Source organism: Scyliorhinus canicula, chromosome 13, assembly GCF_902713615.1.
Source record: "Scyliorhinus canicula chromosome 13, sScyCan1.1, whole genome shotgun sequence".
NCBI lineage: Eukaryota > Metazoa > Chordata > Chondrichthyes > Carcharhiniformes > Scyliorhinidae > Scyliorhinus > Scyliorhinus canicula.
Genome location: NC_052158.1, coordinates 35,026,734 through 35,042,727, shown reverse-complemented (window position 1 = coordinate 35,042,727; position 15,994 = coordinate 35,026,734). Strand labels below are relative to the sequence as shown.

The window sequence follows — 15,994 nt, the reverse complement described above, 5'->3', positions numbered from 1 at the left end:
TCTCTCTCTCTTTATCTACTCTCTCCGGGCCCTTCATGATTTGGAATACCTCCTCTCTTCAGCCTTTTTTTCACTCGGTAAAGCAGACCTAACTTCTCCAATCTGGGGCAGCACGGTGGCGCAGTGGTTAGCACTGCTGCCTCACGGCGCTGAGGACCCAGGTTTGAACCCAGCCCCGGGTCACTGTCCGTGTGGTTAGTTTGAATTTTCTCCCCGTGCCTGCGTAGGTCTCGCCCCCACAACCCAAAGGTGTGCGGGGTAGGGGGATTGACCACGCTAAATCGCCCCTTAATTGGGAAAAAAGAATTGGGGACTCTAAATTTTAAAATAACTTCCCCAATTTGTCTTCAATACTGAAGTTCCTCACCCCAGGAACTAATCTCAGTGAATCTTTCCTGCACTCTCTCCAATTACTTAACTTTTTTCCGAAAGTACAAGGCCCAGAAATGGATGCAATACTCCAGCAGTGACTGATCGAGTGTCGTACACAACATAACCTTTTTGCATTTATAATGCATGCCCCATTAATACTCGCCCACCCCCAGGCACCGTCCCCGCGCCCAGGCACTCGTCCCGCCCACCGGCACCCTCCCCGCACCCAGGCAATCGCCCAGCCCCCAGGCACTCACCCAGCCCCCCGCCCCAGGCACTCCCACAGCCCCCGCCCCAGGCACTCCCACAGCCCCCGCCCCAGGCACTCCCACAGCCCCCGCCCCAGGCACTCCCACAGCCCCCGCCCCAGGCACTCCCACAGCCCCCGCCCCAGGCACTCCCACAGCCCCCGCCCCAGGCACTCCCACAGCCCCCGCCCCAGGCACTCCCACAGCCCCCGCCCCAGGCACTCCCACAGCCCCCGCCCCAGGCACTCCCACAGCCCCCGCCCCAGGCACTCCCACAGCCCCCGCCCCAGGCACTCACCCAGCCCCCCGCCCCAGGCACTCCCACAGCCCCCGCCCCAGGCACTCGCCCAGCCCCCCGCCCACCGGCACCCTCTCCGCACCCAGGCAATCACCCAGCCCCCAGGCACTCGCCCAGCCCCCCGCCCCAGGCACTCACCCAACCCCCCGCCCCCAGGCACCCGCCCCCCCCCCAGCCCCCAGGCACCCGCCCCGCCCCCCCGCCCCCGCCCCCAGGCACCCGCCCCCCCCCCGCCCCCAGGCACCCTTCCCCCCGCCCCCAGGAACTCGCGCAGCCCCCGCCCCCAGGAACTCGTGCAGCCCCCGCCCCCAGGAACTCGCGCAGCCCCCGCCCCCCAGGGACCCGCCCACCCCCGCCCCCTAGGCACTCGCCCACCCCAGCCCCCTAGGCACTCGCCCACCACCGCCCCCTAGGCACTCGCGCAGCCCCCGCCCCTGGGCACTCGCGCAACCCCGCCCCCAGGCACTCGCCCACCCCCCCCAACTCCCAGGCACTCACCCACCCCCCCCACCCACCCCCAGGCACTCACCCACCCCCTCCCCCACCCACCCCCAGGCACTCACCCACCCCCAGGCACTCACCCACCCCCCACCCCCAGGCACACCCATCCCCCCCACCCCCAGGCACTCACCCAGCCCCCCGCCCCCAGGCACTCGCCCCGCCGCCAGGCATTCGCCCAGCCCCCACTACTCCCCCAGCCCCATGTTTTCAGATAGGTGGGGAAGCCCTTGTGGTACCCGTGGCTTCATTCATCACACTTTCATCTGAAGAAGGTGGTTCAAGGCCCATTCAAGAGACATTTGGGACACAATTCATGTTGAGGCCTCCAATGCAGGGACGAGGGAGTGCTGCATTGTCAGAGGGTCAGTACTGAGGGAGTGCTGCACTGTCAGAGGGTCAGTACTGAGGGAGTGCTGCATTGTCAGAGGGTCAGTACTGAGGGAGTGCCGCACTGTCTGAGGGTCAGTACTGAGGGAGTCCTGCACTGTCAGAGTGTCAGTACTGAGGGAGTGCTGCATTGTCAGAGGGTCAGTACTGAGGGAGTCCTGCACTGTCAGAGTGTCAGTACTGAGGGAGTGCCGCACTGTCAGAGTGTCAGTACTGAGGGAGTGCTGCACTGTCAGAGGGTCAGTACTGAGGGAGTGCTGCACTGTCAGAGGGTCAGTACTGAGGGAATGCTGCATTGTCAGAGGGTCAGTACTGAGGGAGTGCTGCACTGTCAGAGGGTCAGTACTGAGGGAGTGCTGCACTGTCAGAGGGTCAGTACTGAGACAGTGCTGCACTGTCAGAGGGTCAGTACTGAGGGAGTGCTGCACTGTCAGAGGGTCAGTACTGAGGGAGTGCTGCACTGTCAGAGGGTCAGTACTGAGGGAGTGCTGCACTGTCAGAGAGCCAGTACTGAGGGAGTGTTGCACTGTCAAAAGGTCAGTACTGAGGGAGTGCTGCACTGTCAGAGGGTCAGTACTGAGGGAGTGCTGCACTCTCAGAGGGTCAGTACTGAAGGAGTGCAGCACTGTAAGAGGGTCAGTACTGAGTGAGTGCTGCACTGTCAGAGGGTTAGTACTGAGGGAGCGATGCACTGTCAGAGGGTCAGTACTGAGGGAGTGCTGCACTGTCAAACGGTCAGTACTAGGGGGTGCTGCACTGTCAGAGGGTCAGTACTGAGGGAGTGCTGCATTGTCAAAGGGTCAGTATTGAGGGAGTGCTGCACTGTCAGTGTCAGTACTGAGGGAGGGCCGCACTGTCTGAGGGTCAGTACTGAGGGAGTCCTGCACTGTCAGAGTGTCAGTACTGAGGGAGTGCTGCATTGTCAGAGGGTCAGTACTGAGGGAGTCCTGCACTGTCAGAGTGTCAGTACTGAGGGAGTGCCTCACTGTCAGAGTGTCAGTACTGAGGGAGTGCTGCACTGTCAGAGGGTCAGTACTGAGGGAGTGCTGCACTGTCAGAGGGTCAGTACTGAGGGAATGCTGCATTGTCAGAGGGTCAGTACTGAGGGAGTGCTGCACTGTCAGAGGGTCAGTACTGAGGGAGTGCTGCACTGTCAGAGGGTCAGTACTGAGACAGTGCTGCACTGTCAGAGGGTCAGTACTGAGGGAGTGCTGCACTGTCAGAGGGTCAGTACTGAGGGAGTGCTGCACTGTCAGAGGGTCAGTACTGAGGGAGTGCTGCACTGTCAGAGAGCCAGTACTGAGGGAGTGTTGCACTGTCAAAAGGTCAGTACTGAGGGAGTGCTGCACTGTCAGAGGGTCAGTACTGAGGGAGTGCTGCACTCTCAGAGGGTCAGTACTGAAGGAGTGCAGCACTGTAAGAGGGTCAGTACTGAGTGAGTGCTGCACTGTCAGAGGGTTAGTACTGAGGGAGCGATGCACTGTCAAAGGGTCAGTATTGAGGGAGTGCTGCACTGTCAAACGGTCAGTACTAGGGGGTGCTGCACTGTCAGAGGGTCAGTACTGAGGGAGTGCTGCATTGTCAAAGGGTCAGTATTGAGGGAGTGCTGCACTGTAAGAGGGTCAGTATGAGGGTGTACTGCACTGTCAGAGGGTCAGTACTGAGTGAGTGCTGCAATGTGAGAGGGTCAGTCCTGATGGAGTGCTGCATTGTCAGAGGGTCAGTACTGAGGGAGTGCTGCACTATCAGAGGGTCAGTACTGAGGGAGTGCCGCACTGTCAGAGGATCAGTATGAGGGAGTACTGCACTGTTAGAGGGTCAGTATGAGGGAGTGCCGCACTGTTAGAGGGTCAGTACTGAGGGAGTGCTGCACTGTTAGTGGGTCAGTACTGAGGGAGTGCTGCACGGTCAGAGGGTCAGTATGAGAGAGTGCCGCACTGTTAGAGGGTCAGTACTGAGGGAGTGCCGCACTGTTAGAGGGTAAGTACTGAGGGAGTGCTGCACTGTCAGAGGGTGGTACTGAGGGAGTGTCGCACTGAGAGTCAGTATGAGGGAGTGCTGCACTGTCAGAGGGTCAGTACTGAGGGAATGCTGCACTGTCACAGTGTCAGTATGAGGGATTGCTGCACTGTCAGAAGGTCAGTACTGAGGGAGCGCTGCACTGTCAGGGAGCCAGTACTGAGGGAGTGCTGCACTGTCAGAGGGTCAGTACTAAGGGAGTGCTTCACTGTCAGAGGGACAGTACTGAGAGAGTGCTGCACTGTCAAAGGGTCAGTACTGAGGGAGTGCTGCACTGTCAGAAGGTCAGTACTGGGGGACTGCTGCACTGTCAGAGGGTCAGTACTGAGGGAGTGCTGCACTGTCAGAGGGTCAGTACTGAGGGAGTGCTGCAATGTCAGAGGGTCAGTACTGAAGGAGTGCTGCACTGTCAGAGGGTCAGTACTGAGGGAGTGCTGCACTGTCAAAGGGTCAGTACTGAGGGAGTGCTGCACTGTCAGAGAGTCAGTACTGAGGGAGTGCTGCACTGTCAGAGGGTCAGTACTAAGGGAGCGCTGCACTGTCAGAGGGTCAGTACTGGGGGAATGCTGCACTGTCAGAGGGTCAGTACTGAGGGAGTGCTGCACTGTCAGAGGATCAGTACTGAGGGAATGCTGCACTGTCAGAGGGTCAGTACTGAGGGAGTGCTGCACTGTCAGAGGGTCAGTACTGAGGGAGTGCTGCACTGTCAGAGGGTTAGTACTGAGGGAGTGCTGCAAGGTCAGAGAGTCAGTACTGAGGTTGCTGCACTGACAGAGGGTCAGTACTGAGGGAGTGCTGCACTGTCAGAGGGTTAGTACTGAGTGTGTGCTGCACTGTCAGAGAGTAGGTACTGAGGGAGTGCTGCACTGTCAGAGAGACAGTACTGAGGGAGGGCTGCAATGTCAGAGTGTCAGTACTGAGGGAGTGCTGCACTGTCAGAGGGTCAGTACTGAGGGTATGCTGCACTGCCAGAGGGTCAGTGCTGAGTGTGTGCTGCACTGTCAGAGAGTCAGTACTGAGGGAGTGCTGCACTGTCAAAAGGTCAGTACTGAAGGAGTGCTGCACTGTCAGAGGGTCAGTACTGAGGGAGTGCTGCACTCTCAGAGGGTCAGTACTGAGGGAGTGCTGCACTGTCTGAGGGTCAGTACTGAAGGAGTGCAGCACTGTAAGAGGGTCAGTACTGAGTGAGTGCTGCACTGTCAGAGGGTTAGTACTGAGGGAGCGATGCACTGTCAAAGGGTCAGTATTGAGGGAGTGCTGCACTGTCAAACGGCCAGTACTAGGGGGTGCTGCACTGTCAGAGGGTTAGTACTGAGTGTGTGCTGCACTGTCAGAGTAGGTACTGAGGGAGTGCTGCACTGTCAGAGAGACAGTACTGAGGGAGTGCTGCAATGTTAGAGTGTCAGTACTGAGGGTATGCTGCACTGCCAGAGGGTCAGTGCTGAGTGTGTGCTGCACTGTCAGAGAGTCAGTACTGAGGGAGTGCTGCACTGTCAAAAGGTCAGTACTGAAGGAGTGCTGCACTGTCAGAGGGTCAGTACTGAGGGAGTGCTGCACTCTCAGAGGGTCAGTACTGAAGGAGTGCAGCACTGTAAGAGGGTCAGTACCGAGTGAGTGCTGCACTGTCAGAGGGTTAGTACTGAGGGAGCGATGCACTGTCAAAGGGTCAGTATTGAGGGAGTGCTGCACTGTCAAACGGCCAGTACTAGGGGGTGCTGCACTGTCAGAGGGTCAGTACTGAGGGAGTGCTGCATTGTCAAAGGGTCAGTATTGAGGGAGTGCTGCACTGCCAGAGGGTCAGTATGAGGGTGTACTGCACTGTCAGAGGGTCAGTACTGAGTGAGTGCTGCAATGTAAGAGGGTCAGTCCTGAGGGAGTGCTGCATTGTCAGAGGGTCAGTACTGAGGGAGTGCTGCACTGTCAGAGGGTCAGTACTGAGGGAGTGCCGCACTGTCAGAGGGTCAGTATGAGGGAGTACTGCACTGTCAGAGGGTCAGTATGAGGGAGTGCCGCACTGTTAGAGGGTCAGTACTGAGGGAGTGCTGCACTGTTAGTGGGTCAGTACTGAGGGAGTGCTGCACGGTCAGAGAGTCAGTATGAGAGAGTGCCGCACTGTTAGAGGGTAAGTACTGAGGGAGTGCCGCACTGTCAGGGAGTCAGTATGAGGGAGTGCTGCACTGTCAGAGAGTCAGTACAGAGGGAGTGCTGCACTGTCAGAAGGTCAGTACCGAGGGAGCGCTGCACTGTCAGAGGGTTAGTACTGAGGGAGTGCTGCAAGGTCAGAGAGTCAGTACTGAGGTTGCTGCACTGTCAGAAGGTCAGTACTGAGGGACTGCTGCACTGTCAGTGGGGCAGTACTGAGGGAGTGCTGCACTGTCAGAGGGTCAGTACTGAGGGTATGCTGCACTGCCAGAGGGTCAGTGCTGTGTGCTGCACTGTCAGAGAGTCAGTACTGAGGGAGTGCCGCACTGTCAGAGAGACAGGACTGAGGGAGTGCTGCACTGTCAGAGGGTGAGTACTGAGGGAATGCTGCACTGTCAGAGGGTGAGTACTGAGGGAGTGTTGCACTGTCAGAGGGTCAGAACTGAGGGAGTGCTGCACTGTCACAGTGTCAGTATGAGGGAGTGCTGCACTGTCAGAAGGTCAGTACTGAGGGAGCGCTGCACTGTCAGAGAGTCAGTACTGAGGGTGTTGCACTGTCAGAGGGTCAGTCCTGAGGGAGCGCTGCACTGTCAGGGAGCCAGTACTAAGGGAGTGCTGCACTGTCAGAGGGTCAGTACTGAGGGTGTTGCACTGTCAGAGGGTCAGTACTGAGGGAGTGCTTCACTGTCAGAGGGACAGTACTGAGGGAGTGCTGCACTGTCAAAGGGTCAGTACTGAGGGAGTGCTGCACTGTCAGAAGGTCAGTACAGGGGGACTGCTGCACTGTCAGAGGGTCAGTACTGAGGGAGTGCTGTACTGTCAGAGGGTCAGTACTGAGGGAGTGCTGCAATGTCAGAGGGTCAGTACTGAAGGAGTGCTGCACTGTCAGAGATTCAGTACTGAGGGAGTGCTGCACTGTCAAAGGGTCAGTACTGAGGGAGTGCTGCACTGTCAGAGAGTCAGTACTGAGGGAGTGCTGCACTGTCAGAGGGTCAGTACTAAGGGAGCGCTGCACTGTCAGAGGGTCAGTACTGGGGGAATGCTGCACTGTCAGAGGGTCAGTACTGAGGGAGTACTGCACTGTCAGAGGGTCAGCACTGAGGGTGTGCTGCAATGTCAGAGGGTCAGTACTGAGGGAGGGAGTGCTGCACTGTCAGAGGGTCAGTACTGAGGGAGTGCTGCACTGTCAGAGAGTCAGTACTGAGGGAGTGCTGCATTGTCAGAAGGTCAGTACTGAGGGAGTGCTGCACTGTCAGAGGGTCAGTACTGAGGGAGTGCTGCACTGTCAGAGGGTCAGTACTGAGGGAGTGCTGCACTGTCAGAGGGTTAGTACTGAGGGAATGCTGCACTGTCAGAGGGTCAGTACTGAGGGAGTGCTGCACTGTCAGAGGGTCAGTACTGAGGGAGTGCTGCACTGTCAGAGAGTCAGTACTGAGGGAGTGCTGCACTGTCAGAGGGTCAGTACTGAGGGAGTGCTGCACTGTCAGAGGGTCAGTACTGAGGGAGTGCTGCGCTGTCAGAGGGTCAGTACTGAGGGAGTGCTGCACTGTCAGAGGGTCAGTACTGAGGGAGTGCTGCTCTGTCAGAGGGTCAGTACTGAGGGAGTGCTGCACTGTCAGAGGGTCAGTACTGAGGGAGTGCTGCACTGTCAGAGGATCAGTACTGAGGGAATGCTGCACTGTCAGAGGGTCAGTACTGAGGAAGTGCTGCACTGTCAGAGGGTCAGTACTGAGGGAGTGCTGCACTGTCAGAGGGTCAGTACTGAGGGAGTGCTGCACTGTCAGAGGGTCAGTACTGAGGGACTGCAGCATTGTCAGAAGGTCAGTACTGAGGGAGTGCTGCACTGACAGAGGGTCAGTACTGAGGGAGGGCTGCACTGCCAGACGGTCAGTGCTGAGTGTGTGCTGCACTGTCAGAGAGTCAGTACTGAGGGAGTGCTGCACTGTCAGAGGGTCAGTACTGAGGGAGTGCTGCACTGTCGGAGGGTCAGTACTGAGGGAGTGCTGCACTGTCAGAGGGTCAGTACTGAGGGAGTGCTGCACTGTCAGTGGGTCAGAACTGAGGGAGTGCTGCACTGTCAGAGGGTCAGACCTGAGGGAGTGCTGCACTGTCAGGGGGTCAGTACTGAGGGAGTGCTGCACTGTCAGAGGGTCAGTACTGAGGGAGTGCTGCATTGTCAGCAGGTCAGTACTGAGGGAGTGCTGCACTGACAGAGGGTCAGTACTGAGGGTATGCTGCACTGCCAGACGGTCAGTACTGAGGGAATGCTGCACTGTCAGAGAGACAGTACTGAGGGAGTGCTGCACTGTCAGAGGGTGAGTACTGAGGGAATGCTGCACTGTCAGAGGGTGAGTACTGAGGGAGTGTTGCACTGTCAGAGGGTCAGTACTGAGGGAGTGCTGCACTGTCAGAGGGTCAGCACTGAGGGAGGGCTGCACTGTCAGAGGGGCAGTACTGAGGGAGTGCTGCACAGTCAGAGGATCAGTACTGAGGGAATGCTGCACTGTCAGAGGGTCAGTACTGAGGGTACTGCACTGTCAGAGGGTCAGTACTGAGGGAGTGCTGCACTGTCAGAGGGTCAGTACTGAGGGAGTGCTGCACTGTCAGAGGGTCAGTACTGAGGGAGTGCTGCATTGTCAGAAGGTCAGTACTGAGGGAGTGCTGCACAGACAGAGGGTCAGTACTGAGGGTATGCTGCACTGTCAGAGGGTTAGTACTGAGGGAGTGCTGCACTGTCAGAGGGTCAGTACTTAGGGAGTGCTGCACTGTCAGAGAGTCAGTACTGAGGGAGTGCTGCACTGTCAGAGGGTCAGTACTGAGGGAGGGCTGCACTGTCAGAGGGTCAGTACTGAGGGAGTGCTGCACTGTCAGAGGGTCAGTACTGAGGGAGTGCTGCACTGTCAAAGGGTCAGTTCTGAGGGAGTGCTGCACTGTCAGACGGTCAGTACTGAGGGAGTGCTGCACTGTCAGAGGGTCAGTACTGAGGGAGTGCTGCACTGTCAGAGGGTCAGTACTGAGGGAATGCTGCACTGTCACATGGGCAGGACTGACCTTAAATAGAGGCCACTATCTGTCCTTTTTGGGTTAATAGGAAACATCCTTATCTTCAAATATGACGTGAAATCCAGGGCACCGTTTCCCCTGGCGAAACTCCAAATGATTTACCCTCGTCTCCCCCACCTCCCGAGAGGGACATCCCAACCCCACCCCGCCCCGGCCTGCACCACTTACCGCCCCCGCCGGCCTATGAGCCTTCCCCCATACACCCACCACCAGGCCTACATCCTCTGTGGCCAGGCCTACAAGACACCCCCACCTACACCACTCACGACCCCCCCTCCGCCCTATCTCCTCCCCCCCCCCCCCCCCCCTCGCTACCCGACTCCCCCCCCTCGCTACCCCACTCCCCCCCCCCCCCTTTGCCGCCCCACCTTCTCCGCCCGGCCCACCCACCCTCGCTGCCCTACCTTCCTCCACGAGATGAAAATATTTTATCTTGGGACCCGTCTCATTCCTTCTGCCAATCACATTTCTTCATTCCCCTGGTCATTGAACAGTCAGCTCGGGGAAATAGGTCTTTCCTGTCTGCCCTGTCTAGGCCCCTCATAATTTTCTACACCCCGATTCGGTCATCCCTTCGCCGCCTCTGGTCTCAGGAAAGCAACCCCAGTCTATCCAACCTCTCCCTAACTGATCTGCGTTCCTGTGCATATCGGGGCTCTGGGGTTTGGGCTCCATTTCGGTAAATCACCCAGTCTCCTCTGAACCCCCAGTAAGGTGGGGATCTACCTGGATTTCGAGGGAGGCCAGGTGTCCTTCTATAACGCTGACAACATGACCCATATCTACAGCTTCAAAGACACCTTCACAGAGAGACTCTTCCCCTATTTCAGTCCGTACTTAACCAGCTGCCCGGGCAATGCCGAGGGCCTGCGACTGTGCAGCCTCAAACTGTAACCTCCAGCCCAACACTTACCCCTCCCCTCCTAGTCCCTGAAACCTGCTGGGGCTTGTATCCTCACCGCCCCTCCCCCGGCCCCTGTAAAATTGGTTAACCTCCATCACCTTCACTCCCCCTCCTCCCCTGGGCCCCTTTCTTACAGTCTCGATTGTAATGATCTGCATTACATCATGATTAAATGTATCACGGCTTCTACGCAAACAGTGATTATTGTCAATGTTATTCCAGGTTGAGCACAGCACTATGACTCTGATTCTGTTATTGATTTTTAACGATCTAACCTGTTCAGGAAAACATACCCCCCCCCCCCCCCCCAAACTGCTGCTGCCGCTGCGCCACCACAATGCCCTCCCACCCCTTCCTCAAGCCTCGACCTCCCCCTTCCCAGGTTTTGCTTCCAGGTTCTGGGTCCCGTGTTGGAGAGAATGTGCACCAGTGTGGGTTAACCTGGTGGATTCACTTTGTGAATGGGTTGGCACACGTTGGTGTTAATTTTGTATGGGACTATCGGGCACCATGTGGGGGAGCATGTGTTTGTGTGGGTGGGGGGGTTGCTGTGTGTGCAAGTTGGCCTGTTCTGGAACTTCGAACTTTAGAGGATGTTTCCTCGGTTTCTACTTTTTCCCTTCTCAACAATGCCCAGGGGCTGGGGGAGAGGGAGGGTGGGGATGTCTGAGGAAGCAGACTGTCAAAGTCACCTTGATGAGTTGCTGCAGTCGGTAACACACACGGGGGTCGTCCCCACCACTGGCAATGGAGGCTGAGTGGCGGGATTGTCACACGCTCTGTTCTATCCTCAATAATATCCGGCTCCGACTGTAACTCATCCAGCTGAGTGAAGAGTATTTAAAAAACCGCAGCCCGGGCTCGTACCTTGCAGATCATCGAGCGGTGCGTGACAGCGTAGGAAGCCAGTGGTCAAAATCTCCTGACTCTAACCTACACTTCTAGCCATCCTGTAATGTTATCGTTTATTGTAAGGGGAACTGAAGACTCACAGCTTCCCTACAGTCCAAAAAGCAGCCATTGGGCCCATCGAGTGTGCACCGACCCTCAAAGAGCACCCCACCCAGGCCCATTTCCCCCACCCTATTCCCATAACCCACCTAACCTATACATCCCTGAACACTGAGGGGCAATTTTAGTGTGTCCAATCCACCAAATCTGCACATGTTTTCACTGTGGGTGGAAACCGGAGCACCCGGAGGAGAAACAAGCAGACATGGGGAGAAAGTGCAAACTCCACAGGGTCACCCAAGGCCGGAATGGAACCATGTGAGGCAGTAGTGCTAACCACTTGTTGGCAAGAATAGGGTCTCACAGGGCATGGTGATCCCCGGCTGGATCACAGTCTGTCCGGAGTCTGCAAGTTCTCTCCGTGAGTGTGTGGGTTAACCTCCGGGTGCTCCAGTTTCCTCCCACAGTCCAAAGATGTGCAGGTTAGGTGGATTGGCCATGAAAAATTGCCCTTTGTGTCCAAAATTGCCCTTAGTGTTGGGTGGGGTTATGGGTATAGGGTGGGGGTGTGGGCTTGGGTAGGGTGCTCTTTCCAAGAGCCGGTGCAGACTCGATGGGCCAAATGGCCTCCTTCTGCACTGTAAATTCTATGGTAAAGACCACATCTGTAGGATTGTGTACAGTATTGTTCTCTTTATTTAAGGGAACATATAAATGCATTAGAAGCAGTTCATAGAAGGTATAAGGCATACTGGACTAACATCAGCTGTTGGCTGGTTGGTCTTATGAGGATTTGTTGGAGATCCACTACAAACTCTAGTGGATAGTTTGTATCCACTAGAGTTCAGAAGAGTGAGAGGTAACTTGATCAAAACTCTTAAGATCCTGAGCGGGAAGGGGCGGTACAGTGGTTAGCACTGCTACCAATGGCGCTGAGGACCCAGGTTCGATCCCGGCCCCGAGTCACTGTCAGCGTGGAGTTTGCACATTCTCCTGTGTCTGCGTGGGTTTTATTCCCACAACCCAAAGATGTGCAGGTTAGGTGAATTGGCCACATTAAATTGCTTAATTGGAAAAAAATAATTGGTATTCGAATCCTTAATTGGAAAAAAATAATTGGTATTCGAATCCCGGCCCTGGGTCACTGTCCGTTTGGAGTTTGCACATTCTCCCCGTGTCTGCGTGCGTTTCACCCCCACAACACAAAGATGTGCAGGATAAGTGGATTGGCCATGCTGGATTGGCCATGCTAGATTGGCCATGCTAAATTGCCCTTTAATTGGAAAAAAAATAATTGGGTACTCTTTTATTTTTAAAAAATGTTTTTTAAAGGCCCTTAGGGGTATTGGCAGTGTGGATGTGGAGAGGATGTTTCCTCTTGTGGGAGAATCTAGAACGAGGGGAAGGGTCACTGTTTAAAAATAAGGGACCGGTCATTTAAGATGGCGACCAGGAGAATTTATTTTGAGGGTGGTGAGTCTTTGGAACTCTCTTCCTCAAAAGGCAGTGGAAGCAGAACCTTTGAATATTTTTACGGCCGAGCTGGATTGATTCTTCATTAGCACGGGGGGGTGAAAGGTTATCAGGGTCGGCAGGAATGTGGGGTTGGCTTTACACTCATCAGCCGCGATCGTATTGAATGGCGGAGCAGGCTGGAGGGGCTGAGTGGCCTCCTCCTGCTCCTAACCTGTTTGTTCATTTGAGGTAGTCGGTCCTGGTCAATGGTAAAGATTTTAATGGGGGTGGTGGTGGGGGTGATGGGTGGCGGGAGGGATGGGTGGCGGGGGTTGATGGGTGGCGGCGTGGTGGCGAGGGTGAGGGTGGGGCATGTTGGGAGGGGTTTTGATGAGTCATGGGTGGGGCGGGGTGGCGGAGAGGGTGATGTGTGGGGGTGGGGCATGTTGGGGACTCTTCACCTGTTGCTCACTTGATTCTGAGAGAAGGTTTATCTTTCCATTGTTCATGATGTTATCAGTGTGTACCTGTCATTTGAGGACTGTCCCGTTCTGGTCACCGGTCGAGATGCCTGTGTGTCAATTGGTTGAGGTGTGTGCACGCAACCCAGCTCGGATGCTTATGTGACACAGCTCTGCGATGTCATCTGCGTTTCCTGCTGCGGTTGAATAGCCTTCCTCGCGCAGAATCATGAAGCATGGACCACTTGGGTGAGTGCTTTCAAGGCTCGGGTGCAAGATGGTGAGGTGGGGGGAGGCTGTTACTGAGGTCAGAGTTGTTGCTCCTAGAGGAGCGAAGAACATTCGAGAGGAAAAAAGACAACAAATTCACTTGCCAACTGTGCCCAGCTACTGTTTATTTGCAAGACATTGACATCACTGAGCTCAAGCCAATAGGAAACAGCACCTGTCAGAAATTAGGCTAAATTCTCAATACAAATCAAAACACATTGCTCACCTTGAGCCAGCACATTCCAATTTGGGAAGCTCGAGCCCTTTTTATGGGGAAACCTGAAAGAAGTCTTACAACACCAGGTTAAAGTCCAACAGGTTTATTTGGAATCACTAGCTTTCGGAGCGTAGCTCCTTCATCAGGTGAGTCACTCTCTCGCCTGTTTGCAGCACGACATTCAGGTCCACGTCCCAGATCCACACCGGGATTTCTTTCCCCAACAGGCCGAGGAAACATGCGCTCGGAAAGTACCCCTGATTCCCGTCACCTACCAGCGGTGCTCCGGGGCGAAAGCATTAACAAAGAGCCTTCAGATCCTGTGGCCTAAGAGGGGGTATTTGGTTCCTGGCCCCCTCCCCCAGGGGAATAGTCAGTGGTTTATGTTTGGCAACGTACAGCGGTTGTTTGCCTGTACCTGCTGCAGTATGGTTAACCTAGAACCTCTCCAATTCTTTACCGCTTACCGTCAGGCATAGTGGAAGGGTGTTTTTTTTTAAATTGAGGGCCAATTCACCTACCCCGCATATCTTTTTGGGTTGTGGAATTGAGACTCACACAGACACGGGGAGAATGTGCAAACTCCACATGGACGGTGACCCAGGGCCAGGATCGAACCTGGATCCTCAGCGCCGTAGGCAACAGTTCTACTCCCGGGATTAAGGAAGGATGTTCAGGTGGATATTCGACCCATTTGACCACGTTATGAACGCATCTTCCTTGGCCATCAGATCCTGAAGCAGGAATCGAGGTGTTGACGCTCCCCACTGCACTGTACAACCTCTTGTTACAATAGCTATGGGGCAAAAGCACGGTGGCGCAGTGGGTTAGCCCTGCAGCCTCACGGCGCTGAGATCCCAGGTTCGATCCCGGCTCTGGGTCACTGTCCGTGTGGACTTTGCACGTTCTCCCCGTGTTTGCGTGGGTTTCACCCCCACAACCCAAAGATGTACAGGCTAGGTGGATTGGCCACGCTAAATTGCCCCTTAATTGGAAAAAATGAATTGGATACTCTAAATTTATTTTTTAAAAAGCTATGGGGCAAGGAAATATATAATCTGTTTCGCAATATCTTCAGCGTGAGCCAACAACTTGTAATCAAACAGCGCTCCCCCCCCCCCCCCCCCCCCCCAACAGCAGGTTTGAATGTCCCGAAGCGGTTTATAGCAGTACAACTCGGGCAGATGGCTGACAATGACTGACGTGAGCAGAGTCGAGGACACGTGACCATAAGCGCTGGTCAGAGGGGTAGGTTTTGGGTGGTGGAGAGGTGCAGAGGAGGGAATCCCAATGCTGTGGGCCCAGTTGGCTGACGGCATAGCCGCCAATGGTGAACGCTCGAGCAACTGGATTCTGGGAGGGGTTGTGGGGCTGGAGGAGATTACAGAGATAGGGGTGGGTGGAGGTCATGGAGTATTGGAAAACAACGATCAGGTCCTTCTCCACAGCTTGGTTGCGATGCTGCTTAAAACGTCTTTGTTTTGATCAAGCTGTCCTAATCTCTCTCTAGATGTGGCTCAGGATTGCTCTCCAGTGATGCATCTTGGGATGTCTAACTGAATTCAAGGTGACGATGTAAACGCAAGTTGTTGCAGTAGCTTACTGGGAAAGAAGCAGGACTGTGACTGGGACTTCTCTGCCCAGGAGGGAAATAATAATAATCTTTACTGTCACAAGTAGGCTTACATTAACAATGCAAAGAAGTTACTGTGAAAAGCCCCTCGTCGCCACACTCCGGCGCCTGTTCGGGTAGACAGAGGGAGGATTCAGTCTCCAAATTACCTGACAGCACTTTCGGGACTTGTGGGTGGAAACCGGAGCACCCGGAGGAATCCCACGCAGACATGGGGAGAACGTGCAGACTCCGCACAGACAGTGACCCAGTGGGGAATCGAACCTGGGACCCTGGCGGTGTGAAGCAACAGTGCTAACCACTGTGATGGGGCAACGTCACTGAACCTGCATCAATATACCGTTCCTAAAGGTGCAGTGCCCTGGACTTTATCTAGTTCAGGCGGGGTCTGCCCAAAGCCCTATACAATGGAACCCCCGGCAAACCCCCCACCCAGCTAGAATGGGACAGGGCAACATGGCATCTGGCTTTGTAAGCTATCACCAGAGGCACAGGTCTACCAAGTAGACTTACATATTTATACACCACATTCACCTATCTCAAGAGCAAAGAAGCATATTCAGGCTCGCACTCCCGCATGTGACCCCCCTCCACTCAACCTTGCATCATTCCACAACATCCACCCTGGTTCCATTCTCAATGGCTTGCGGTTGCGAAGATGGAGGGGTTCAGCGTTCTTCTGCCAGTTGTGTAATCCCGGGCAGAAGAAGGGATACAGCCTCTTGGTGAAGTTGACAGCGAAGGTATACAGGTGCAGCTGGCCCCCCGCGTCGAAGAAGGACACCTGTCCCCGCTCGTAGTTGAGGTAAACGCCAACCACTGTCGGGTTCTGACCCAGCGGCAAGGCCCGGGGTGGCGAGTCCACAGCCTGGTACTCCGTCTTGCTGAGGCTCAGGCTCCAGTGCCCAGCCCCGGGCACCCCTTTGACCTTGCCCTTCCTACTGACCGTCTCGCTGGCCAGGCCCAGGTCCCAGGTGTCCTTATGGCCCACCTCCGTCTCCCAGTAGTGCTTGCCTGCGGCAAAGCCCCCAGAGGCCAGCACACAGTGACTGACCAGGAACCTCTTGGGATTT

General features: G+C 55.6%; 1 protein-coding gene across 1 annotated transcript in view; it reads right to left on the bottom strand.

Moving 5' to 3' along the window:
- Positions 1-15,427: 15,427 nt before the first annotated feature.
- LOC119976548 (hemicentin-1-like) overlaps positions 15,428-15,994 on the bottom strand; it is a 40,540-nt gene continuing 39,973 nt past the window's right edge. The window contains 1 exon segment of the mRNA XM_038817121.1: positions 15,428-15,994. Coding sequence (XP_038673049.1) covers positions 15,481-15,994 — 514 coding nt within the window. The 3' untranslated portion in view covers positions 15,428-15,480.